Genomic DNA, 12,144 nt, shown 5'->3' on the forward strand with positions numbered 1-12,144 from the left:
ACAAGAGAGTAAGCAGGCATACAATCGGAAATACACATCGAATGTAGTGGCGCTGGCAGTCCTGAGTGCACTCAGGGCTGGGAGCCATGAGTGCCCTATGCAAACAGCCTGGTGTATTCCCCATTGTGTGTCTGCTTACTCTCTTGTAATCCCTTCCGTTCCAATCTCTCTGCTCTGCGAGGGGAGGAGGAAACAGGTCAGGCACAGGAGAGATTGCCTATAGAAACTGCTTGTCCCCCCCCCCTCCAGTTTAAGCAATTTCTCTGCTCTGCGGGGGGAGGGGGAGAAAACTAATTTCTTTTCTATTCACTTTTGGAAATTGCTTGTTAACTGCTTTTCAGCTATTAGGAACCTTTGGATCGACAGGTTTTATATCACCAGGTGAGTTTCCTTCAATCTTTAAAAGTAAGCTTTAAATACAAGTTTAAGGACTTAAATTTGGGGGAGGGGGGATAAACAGCAAAAGGGTAATCAAAACTTTGATTTTAGAAAGTTACAAACAGACTAAGGGTCCAGATAAATTTGAAATAAGATTTTGGAATTAATTATAAGAATCCTTGTGGGAAAATGCTTTTGAATCCTTAAAAAAAATAAGTCTTTAAAAATTAGACAAAATTGTTGTATTTGTAATTTTTAATAAAGTTAATATTAAAAAAAGACACCATTAATGATGCTGGAAACAGTATGTCTGTATTTCTCTTATCAAGTTACTGACTTTTAAAAAAAGAACCACTGAAGCTCTGCCCATGTATAGTGACCAATATCTTATCATATCATTTTTCTATTCATTAATACTCCTTTCAAGGCAATTACATTGACTTTTACCAACTCTATGTATACATAAATACAACTTAACAAAATGCTTACATCACATCTATGCAAGGTTTCATTCACTGGTTTTAAATTTTTCATCCCTTCCTTTTTGAAGACCTCATCAACTCCATCCAACCATAATGTTCTCAGTTTCCACCTTCCTCTCAACTCATTCACTCTTCTTCATACCTTTGTTTTGGATTAGATCTTTTCATTCTACCTATATGACTAAATTATGTTTAACTTTACTTCTTTTGTAGTAGTCACTCTCTTTCTATTCAATCCACAATCATTCAGCACCTATTCAATACTGACTCTATCTCTTGTTTTATCACATACTTAAACAGTGCTTTCCGCTGCATTCAACTTACTTTATACTTCCCCTGAAATATACGACTCTCATTTCTCTATAAAAAAGTGAACAGAAGCAAACTCATAGACATCAACTTTTGCTCCTTTCAACAAATATTAATTTCTTGCAACAAGCCATATGCTACCCACTAGTTTTTTTATTAGTATTTGTACTCTGAAAAGTTTTCCATAATTTCCCCATATTTACTGAATATTCTACCAAGGTACAGAAAATCAACCACTTGCTTTAGTTTTTCATCACTTATATATAGGTTACAATTGTTTATCACATTTTTGCTGTCAAATACACCACTGAATTCATTAATTTTCAGATCCATATTCCTCATTGGATCATACAACCTGTCTCACATTTGTTGCAAATCATTCATGTTCTCAGCCAAAAACTAAGCACTATCTACATAAAAAAGTATATGTACATTCATACCCCCAAATGACACACTTCTAGTGTTACTACAAGATTCTTTATACATTAAATTCATTAAGCAAACAAGGAGACATCACACACACTTCTTATCTTACTATCTGCTCAGTGTTTAACCTTTCACTAAACATTCCATGTATTCTCACACAGGCTTTACTTCTATCATATATCATTCTTATCACATTCAGCAACAAACATAAAATTCTGTGCAAAGCATTTATAATTCAAGTCTATTTACTTTGTCATTGGCTCTCTCTGAATCAACAAATGTACAATATTTTTCCCCCTAAACATCTCTCAATTATTTGCTGAAGAGCAAAAATTTGGTTTGCACACCTCCTGCGTGGCATAAAGCTGCACTGCACTTCCCAAGCTTTCTGCATTCTCATCTCTTGCACCCTTTCAGTCAGAGTTCTGCTAAGCACTTTTCCTGATGCTATTAAACTAATTGTTTTGTAATTTTTTTTTTTGCATTCAGTCTTGCCACCTTTTCCTTTGTATAGGGAAATAATAAAATTCTTCTAATTGTCAGGCACAGATGCAGGCTTTACACATTAAACATACTTGCTTATCCACAAGCAAACTATACCCATATTTTAACATTTTGCCAGTTACACCATCAACTTTCTTGCAAGATTTATGACTCCCTCTTATCATTTTTTCTTGCACACTAACATTTTAAACATTTATTTCAATTCCATTCTTTAACATATCACTATCACACAACTCTCTTCCAGCATTCCCCCATTCCAGTTTTGTCCCAAATAATTTCACCACTCCTATTTCTTAACTCTATTCACTCTGCTGGAGATTCCTCGTTTAGACCTCTTCACCCCTTCTAAAACTATTTTTAATTTAAAAACTCATGAATCTCACTCTTTATTTTAATTCCTCTTTTAATCTTAACCATTCCTTGCTCTGTTTGACTATATTCTTTACAACAATTTTTTCTTGTATGTATAGAGAATACATTTTACAATCTATTTTTCCCATCCTCATTTTTGCAGCAATCTTTATGTCCGCATCCTATTTGCTCTGATGAGCAATAACCTATAGTCTATTATTTTTTCAGACAGGACTCATACTTTGTTCCCCCTGCAATTGTTCTAGTTTCACATTAATTACTGTTCTTTTTCTTCCCAAGATCTATTCATGACCCTACCAAAAATGGTCTATCCCACATTCCCATGTGTACATATGAATAGACTAATCCAAGTATTTGAAATGGAATCTTTTTCAAAGCAAATATTCATCGAATAGTCACTATTCTCATTCACTCTTTGGTCTACAAATGGCCCAGTCGCTTTTTCTATATACTGTCATCTCATCCTCCCCATTCATGTCTCTAACAGAATAATATTTCCTCCTGAATGTATTTCATTCAGAGCACTGCAGAATGTTTCCAAAACATTATCTTCGATTCTTCTACTGTCATCATTCACTAGAATGTAACATACAACTATCACCACCTATGGATTTCTATCACCATAAGCACCCACAACAATCAAGATGACACCAATTCATACTTTATCCCCTACATTTCAGCTATTTCATTTATAATTACGTCTTCATTTCCTTGCACCAACCCTACTCCATAGAATCAGACCACCTTCACTCAGATCTATTATATCCTTCCCCCTTTTGTTAGGTTGGAAGACACATGGCCTTCTTCCCTCCTTTCTTCTTTTCATATTATTATTTAAACCTTTTACATTCAATTTGCATTCTTCCATATTCCATGGCCATTACCAGGAGTTTCTCTGTAGTGAGATAGATGGTAACAAATTTGATAGATAAATAGATAGATAGATAGATAGATAGATAGATAGATAGATAGATAGATACTGTCTTCCACTATTCATCATGGCTTTTAGTAAGATAGAGAAGATATACTGTAGATTATGTTATCAACCGTAGTCATACCCATGCCATATGTAGCATTCCCTGCTAACTATAAAGAAAATAACTATCAATTTTGGCACATTGCAGCTAATATTTATTTTATTTTTAAGATTTATAAGGCCGCCCAACTCAATAGAATCTTTTTCTAGGCAGCACACAGAATAAAAGTACGCCACAAGTACAATCACAGCTCTGCTTTACTCCAAGCATATTTACACTAATCTATGCAAGCTAGGATTTCTAATCTACTACTTTGCAAGTATTTTGCCCATATCCCACAATCTAAAAGGTATATGCATCATACTGACACATATACAAGGAGACACCTATTGCCTGTATAATTTCTAGATCTTAGGTTTACTAAGAAGTTGATAATGACGTTGAAACTTTCTATACATACTTTTCTTATTCAGCCATTAACACAATCTGGCAGCTAGACTTGAATAGTTTTTAAAAATTATTAGCAAATTCTTAGCTAATTTTGGAATTAAGTTATCACTACTTTTTACCTTTAGGTTATTTATAAAGAAGAAACTTAGGGAAAAAAAAGAAAAAAAGAATAAAGAAGCATATATTCAAAATGCACTGAAAAATACATTATTTCTTAGACTTAGTACATTTTAAATGAGTTTTTTTCTAGAGAAAAATGATTACAGGTTTTTTTCAAGAGTGCAACAAATATGTTACATCCCTATTGTATAATTTCAGTAAGATCTTCTAAAATCTTAAAATTATTCAAATATATGTAGAATTATAAAACTAAAATATCTTTATGATAACATTATTAAAGCTTAATTTATTATCAACATTCAACACAAGTGAAAATAATTTCACCACGCTTGATTGAGAAATTCAAGAACTCAGTGCAGTGTTTGCAACTATGTACTGCCATACATCTGAAATGAAGTGAATTGATAAAAATACAGTAAATGCTAAATTTAAATAAATTTTATATAATAGAACAAATTTCCTCTTTGTGTTAGCTATGTATTTTTAAAAAGTAAACTTTCTGAATAAGCCTAAAATAGTTTTTATATTCTAGATGAAATGACCAGGAATCTCACAGGTTTGTACTTAGGGAAAAGTGGAGTTGTACCTTAACCCTTTTAAATATGTATTAAAATGCCAAGAGTTTTATGAGTTGGGGGTAGTGCTAAGGACTTATAAAAGGCACCATTTCAGATTCTGTCTGGGGGAGTCAAGACTTTGGCAAATCTGAGCAACTTTATCAGCAAAACACTGAGCAAAATAATCACTGCTGCCAGGCAGGAGGTCTTCTGACTCATCCTTCCCTAAAATGAAATTTACTACTCTAAACAAGGCATCCCATTGGCACAATACGGGAGGAGAAATAGGAACACTTTGTCTCCATTATCAATATAATGTAGAGTCAAACTGAGCTCAAATTCATGCTTGATTGAATTCACTTTTGGTCTTCAAACAGCACTCCAGATATTGTTTCTGGTGCATCATCTCCCCAAGCTCTTCAGTAAACTAAGATGCACCCTTTGAACAGAAAAAGGCTTGAGGACAGCTTTATCAAGATCCTAGATTAACTCATGTTACCAAAACTAACTAGGCCATCAACAGAACTGCCTCTCAGTTCATTGGAAAACTTATCCTCCAGAAACTGGATCCATCCATTTCCATTTAGTATGTGGAGCAGAAATGCCCAATAGTTCCAACCCTGTCTAGATTGCAGGTAGCACCTGACCCAAGGTTAACTAGGAAGTGATCTGACCACAGCACCAGGCTAGATCTCCATAATCAAATCATCACACAACTGCTCTGAGGCAAATACAAGGCCAAATATATGACCACCAGTTCATATCAGACCAGCAATTACCTGGGACAAGTCTATGGTTTTGAATACTGAGACTTTCTTGACCCAAGACAAGAAAACTGAAATCATCCAACACCATAAGCTAGGGGATGACAACAGAAGCCTGTATACCAGATAAAAATCAAGAAACCAACTAGGTAGCAGGGTGGCTGATATGTCAGCTTGTGCCTATAGCCCAAATTAACATGCAGGCACTTACCCCCGACAACCTCTCCCATACTGTCTCTGGTTTCAAATATGTTGTCCTGTAAGATCAATGCCATCCCCACCACTGCTGCCAACCTTAAGCTTGTAGCTGCTGTACAACCTAGAACCTGGCTGGGCACATCTCTAAAACGCTTTTCTTGCCCAGCAGGTCTCAGTAATAGACACCAAGTATGTCTGTTGTGAATGATCATAGTCTTGTGTGTGTGTGTGTGTGTGTGTGTATAAAAATATCTCACTGTCCTTAGTAACAGCTTTCAGTCAGCAAAAGCTAACACAATCCCATTCACTTGGCTCTGTTCTATCTCTCAGTGAAACATAAAAGATAACTTCGTTCTCAAATTAATGCTTTCGTCACTTAACATAATTTGACATGGAGGATTTTCACTTTCATTCAAGCAGATATAAGGAGTTTTTGTGTATAGAAATGCTATTTCTAAAATAAGCTTTTCTGCTTTTTTAACAGGCCAACCTACATGAAGGTGAATTGAGGGGACACCAATCTCAGTTTCACATAGCTTCCTCTTTAAGAGAACATTCTGGAATTTCTAGACTACAAACTGCTAGTTTGAACTTGCCTAGCAGTATTAAGCTACTATTTGCTACTGCATATATCTTTAATAAAGTATCAAACCAATACAATTTAAGTTAGAAACTACTACGAAGACAAGGCAAGCAACCAATACAACCTCACCTGTGGCACATTTATACTAAGTTATCATTGCATGTTTAACATTTTATTGTAGATTTTAAATATGCACTGCTTATATATATATATAGAGAGAGAGCATAAGTTATTTTCTACTGAGACAAACCATCTGTAGTAATACTCAGTTCTACCCCAACCGTGTGAAATACTGTGCATTTTATTCATAACAGAAATGGTATTTTTTCACGGCAGTGCTAAATAATGCTACTATCCCTTTTCTAAGTTCTGAAAGCCCTATAATCAAATTTTTCTGAATACCTGAAAAAAACCCGGTGGTACAGGACCTACTGGCATGCCATCTCCTGGGGGAATGTTTCCTAGCACTGGACTGGGAGCTGCTGCAGCGCTCTGAAAAGAACAAAGGAAAAATAAACCTTTGTCATTGCACAATAGGCATAAAACCAAAATACTACTTTGACCATAGTGTGGCAAGGCAGAAAGGAGCACCCTCTGCATGACAGTTTTCATTTTTTTTTCTTCCATTTAAAATAACTAGTGCTCATTTTCAAAGTGCAAAAGTGAAACACTTAAATACAAACTTAGGTTTCTTTAATAAATGACTGCCTTACCCTCACAAATGAAAGGGAAACTTGGGGATCATGAACTTCATTTAGTTTAACCAAAGACTTGTAAATTGTGCATTTGTAAAAGGTTCTATTACAACTTAGTCCAATATGCACCTTCTGATCAGGAAATATGTCAGTGAAGCAGCCAATGTTCAAAGCAGGACATTATGGAAGAATTCAGTCAGATACACTAACACAATTCTATAACTGATACTCAGTGTGATACTATAAGAAACAGACTTCTTAAAATTAAATGAAACTTAAATATATAGAGGACTTGGCCTTTAAGGATCAAATTAGATATGATAAATGTTGCAAACAGTTACAGTATGAGATTGGGACCCATATTTACCTAACTTTCTCATTTTACTTGGATGCTAATAACAACCTGGGAGACAGAAATTAAATCAAGAAAAGAGTGCATATCTGTTGAAAAAGGACTATATTTATCCCACACTACTTTTCAAGTCAAAGATGGAAGATCCAAGCATCACTCTCCCACATCACAGCTCTCAGTCCTAAAACAGGGCCTCTGAAACTTGTTTGCACTATGGCTCAAAAAATTTGGGATGATGATGATGATGATGATAATTCAAGATCAGCTGGAAGAATGAAACCTTTTCTAATTGTGGGGGACTCTGCACTGCAACCTAGAATCTCAAGATGACAATTCTTATGATCCCAAGCTGTTGGCTGAGGATGATAGGAATTGAATTCTTCCCTGCTGCTGCTGCTGAAGCCTTGCTTTTGGGGAGGGTGTCTGATGGCTTTACAGTTGGATGCCTGTCTCCAGTGGGCATAATTACCCCTGAGGAGCCAGTGGCTGGGATTTCCATCTCTCTGGGTGAAGTTCCTTCCTGCTAAGTTCCTGCTTGGGAAATCTGGGCCCCTTAATGACAGCTTTGCAGGCAGGGTGGGAAAGGTGAAGGGGATGGGAAATCATTTTAAAGGGAAAGAAGCAAAGGAAGGAGGAAAAGAAACCAATGTAAGGTAGTAGAAATAACCTAAGGATGGTGAAGCACTTCTGGAGATTACCTACTTGTTTTCTAGGGTGTTCTTGCAATCTGGATTCTCTGGTCAGTCCTTCTATTGTATTCAAGTCACGGTGACCCAACAGCCATGGTAACCCTCCTGGAATGGACTGGATCTCAGGATGATCCTTCTAATATGTGGGGACAATTGGGGGGGGGGTCAAAGGGATTGCCTGAAAAAGAGGCTGGATGCCCTTTGCCATGGAAGGAAGATGACTGTCACAGCTTTGAGAGTTCCAAGGTGTTTGAAGAGCCCTGTAACTCATATGGTTGGTGAAAGAGCACCTAGCATTGGGGGAGGAGGCCAATGCTGAGTTGCCAAACCAGGAGTAGAGAAGGAGGTTTCTTCCAATGTGCTAAGTATCTGACTAACGTGGAGACTGACCATGTGGTAGCTTTTGATTAATCTATTTGCTGGTCCTGCTGCCCTGTGCTTGCAACAGCAGTTGTCCATCAATGATGGCAGAAGGAGCCAAGTGAGTATGCTGTTTGTACCAGCAGTTATCCAATGTGGGGAGCTTGGTGACATTCTCTGTTCTCAATTCTGAGAGATCACCCTTGTCTGGGTCTGTACCTCTCCTTCCTGTCAGCCATGTGTCATGTGCGGTGCAGACTCTATTTGCCTTCCCCAGAGGTCAGACCTCTACAGACACTGAGGTTCATTTTTGGCATCCTTTAAAATGTTCTGGCCCCCATAAATGTATGACCCCTCTCAAATTGGCTTGTGGCCTCCAAAGGAGTCATGGCCTACAGCTTAAGAATCTTTATCCTAAGACATTTTCTTTTACAGGGAAGCTAACATGTATTATAATACAACTAAATTTAGATTATCCTGAATTAATGCAAAATAGCAGCTGCAGGAGGAAATAAATTAACATGCTGATGGTTGATTAGATAACAGGGTAAGATGAAGCCTTTATCATAATTTTCTTCCAAAGTATGGAAGTTTGAATATGCCTTAAAATTGAAAATATGCAGAACACTGCTTCTATTTTATGCTTCCTGTACAAAGTTGATCCTTCCTTTTGGCAAATGTATAGCTACTTATATTAAAAGTTATAATATGTTTTGAAATAAAATTGCTCACTAATGAATTGATATTGTGGGTTTATACTTAGAAAATGGAACAAAAGACATTCTATTTTTTAAGTGAAACAGAGATGAAATTCAGTAATTTTTGACACCCCTCAAACTAAGTAGGAAATACAGCTCCTCTATTTCAATAGAGAAGAAACTGCTATTTCTTCCAGCTATTTGAATTACCATTACATCTAAATTTATACATGCCTTCCTAACAGCAGAATATTTTGAAACTGTACGGGGCTGAAAAGATTTCTAGCATCACAATCCTATGAGCTCAGAAGATTTACTTACATCTTTTTAGTGAATTACAATTTCATATCGAATAGAACTGGCCACTGGGTGTCACTTTTGCACCCAATATATAAAGTTTATTTTGAATTAATTGTGTTTTTAGCATAATGCCCAGCTTAAGGAAGCATACTACATAATTTTGAGCATGTAAAACTAAATTTCATTACGGTGACACAAGGTGATGCTCTTGTTTTTCCTAAGACTTCACAAAAATAGGGTTGAAAACAGGAAGCTTAGATTGCACACATTTCTCTGTTTTTCCAGATGAATCCAGTCTGATCACATATTTAACTGCTACATTATAAATCAGAACTAGATCTAAAGTGGTATGAATGTGTGTTTAGTACTAAAAAATCATTTCTCAATGCTCCCTTCTCCTGCAACTAATGTGGATGATTTTGAAGACTTCTTACTTCTATTTCAGATTAACCACACCTGCCTATCACAGTTTACGAAGTTGATGCTTCATCGTAGTTTACTGATAAGGCAATCTTGCATACATCACACATTAACAATTATGATGCAATAGTAACATTTTTCTCAATTTGTTTGTAATCTAGAGATTTAAATTTAACCCTTCACAGTTACGGTTCTAGAAAAGTTGCATAATAACATAAGTACAGAGTTCCAAGTTATATATCCCAAAACTGCCTCATATATATTGTCATTTTTAGTGGTTTCCTACTTCTCAACCTACAGTATTGCAACATTTCTTAATTTTATTATATGAGAAACATTATGTAAAGTACACTACTCAGCAATTTGCATTGTATACAAGAATTGATTTTTTGTAGTTTATTTTCTATGTAAGCTAATGTGACTTATATTAAAAAGTATATAGACTTCATTATAGTACATGAGACAGCAACAAAGCAATGGATCATATCGTTATCTGAGCAGAGTGATCTATAACCGTATACAATATCTAACCTTCAAGAACACAGTTAATTAACTTTATCCACATGTCCACTATACTTTGTAAATAATATAAAAGATAAATCAAACAATGCCATTGTTTAGTCTTGGCTGTTCCTTCTGATATAAAGAAACATATTGTTCTGAAAAATCACTGTCACTCCTTGGCAAGGATCACAAAAGATGACTCTTGGCAACAATCTCATAATTTCTTCATAATGAATAAAGATCCTTCCATATTAGAATGGAGAGATCTGTACAAAAATAAAACAAGCCATAATATTAATAAACCAATAATAAAAGGTTAAGAGGTTCAGTCTTAATTGGTAATGTAGCATGGTTTATGTAACCTTTAGAATACCTCAGTATCGGTCTACTTAGTTACTTCTAACAACTTTCATATGACTGTTTGTGAAACTTGTAATATGTCAAAAAGAGAATGCAACCATTTAATAAATACTTAATATACTAAGGTTTTAGGACAATCATATGCTTCCCAATCACATAGATTTGTTAGCATTTCTAAACAACTGAAGTCTTGGCTATAATTCAAAGCTCTTGGAGAACAAGCTTTCTATACAGCTCTATAAAAAAAAAAAGCAATGAAAATTAAAAAAAGTTTAACATGCATTTTAGGATGAAAGTAAATTCAATACTGAGTATCCAGCAGACAATCTACTATGAAATAGTAGACAAATGACTGTTAATCATTTGCTGGACTCGGAACTACTAAAAGGTTTACATCTAACTGATCATGTCTACATGCATTCCCTGGAAGCCATTTTTAGCCATATTTTTTAATCTACCTTTCAGAACCTAATTTTCAGAGGACTAGCTTTAAAAATGTCGTTTTAAGAGAAGCAGAAAGCAAACTAGAGATATGGATTCATCTTATTCCTCGCTAATCACCATCTCATTCCTACAATGACCTACTGCACTCCCAAAATTATATGAATCTTGAAGATCTGCTTCTTCTAGTTCTCTTTTATACCACCTAACTCTGAAATCCAAATGAACTGAGAGAGGAACATTGATTTGAGACTTGGGAGAAATGGAAGTTCAGAGCTTGAATTCTGCTTGTTTTTCCCTTTAAAATCTGTTCTCTCCCCAGTGGAATCATTCCTAGACACAATTGTCGAAAAGAAAAAGTTTAAATACAGCAGATATCTTACTAGGGTGGGTTTTATCAACCTTGCACTAGGAGAAAAGGAATGTTAACTGTTTTCCAGCCCTCATAAAGATACTTTAAGTTCTACAAATTATTATTTGTTACCACATTCTATAGAGAGACCTGCCAATTCTGAGCATAATAGATTCTTCCAATAGTACAATTATTTGAAAAGTTATATAGACTATGTGTCTGAACTATAATAGGATTCTTCAACAAAGGTAATAATATGATAATTGTTCTGATGGATTAGTTACTATGTTGGCAAAGACAGAACATTTTATAGCTGCAACAATAAGTTTAATATAGAAGGCTATGCTATCTGCAGTGCAGTACTGCAGATAGATACCTGAAAAAGAAACAAGTGCATTAGAATCCATCAGAATGTGTTTCTGCACTGTGGCTCTAATATCCTTAATACAGGTTCCAACATCAAGTTAAGCAAAACTGATCAACAATTCTACTGCAGGCTAGCAATATAGCAGAGGGAAATCACATTAAATTCTTCTTGTATACATGATGATGGGATAGAGAGGTAATTGAGATATCAAGAAAATAATTAAATAGATTAAAAAAACTAAAATGAAGCTTGTAATAAAAATAAGGCAAACCATATATAGGTTCAGATCTAGTGGGTTTAGGAACTTGGCCTATCAGCTAGCAGCGAATCAATTATTTGCTTCATGCAGTTTAATGCAAACTTAATTATTTTAATTAACTAATGTAATTAAGTTAATTTATGTTATTAAAGTTACTATAATGCATGATTTGATTATGGACCAAGAAGTGTTGATTTTAATCTATATGACCTATAATGGATTAGAAC

General features: G+C 35.3%; 1 protein-coding gene across 11 annotated transcripts in view; it reads right to left on the reverse strand.

The window, feature by feature from the left end:
- SSBP2 (single stranded DNA binding protein 2) overlaps positions 1 to 12,144 on the reverse strand; it is a 163,202-nt gene that overhangs the window by 43,790 nt on the left and 107,268 nt on the right. For 5 of the 11 annotated variants that reach the window (XM_007422656.4, XM_025162977.2, XM_088130504.1 and 2 more), the window contains one exon: positions 6,523 to 6,612. The exons of the other annotated variants lie outside the window; for them this stretch is intronic. In XM_007422656.4, coding sequence (XP_007422718.1) covers positions 6,523 to 6,612 — 90 coding nt within the window. The remainder of the gene's footprint in view (positions 1 to 6,522; positions 6,613 to 12,144) is intronic. 11 annotated transcript variants of the gene reach the window in all.

The sequence above is a fragment of the Python bivittatus genome, unplaced genomic scaffold (genome assembly GCF_059951505.1).
Source record: "Python bivittatus isolate LINGU-HERP-01145 unplaced genomic scaffold, Pbiv_v1 ctg000850_np1212, whole genome shotgun sequence".
NCBI classification, from domain to species: domain Eukaryota; kingdom Metazoa; phylum Chordata; class Lepidosauria; order Squamata; family Pythonidae; genus Python; species Python bivittatus.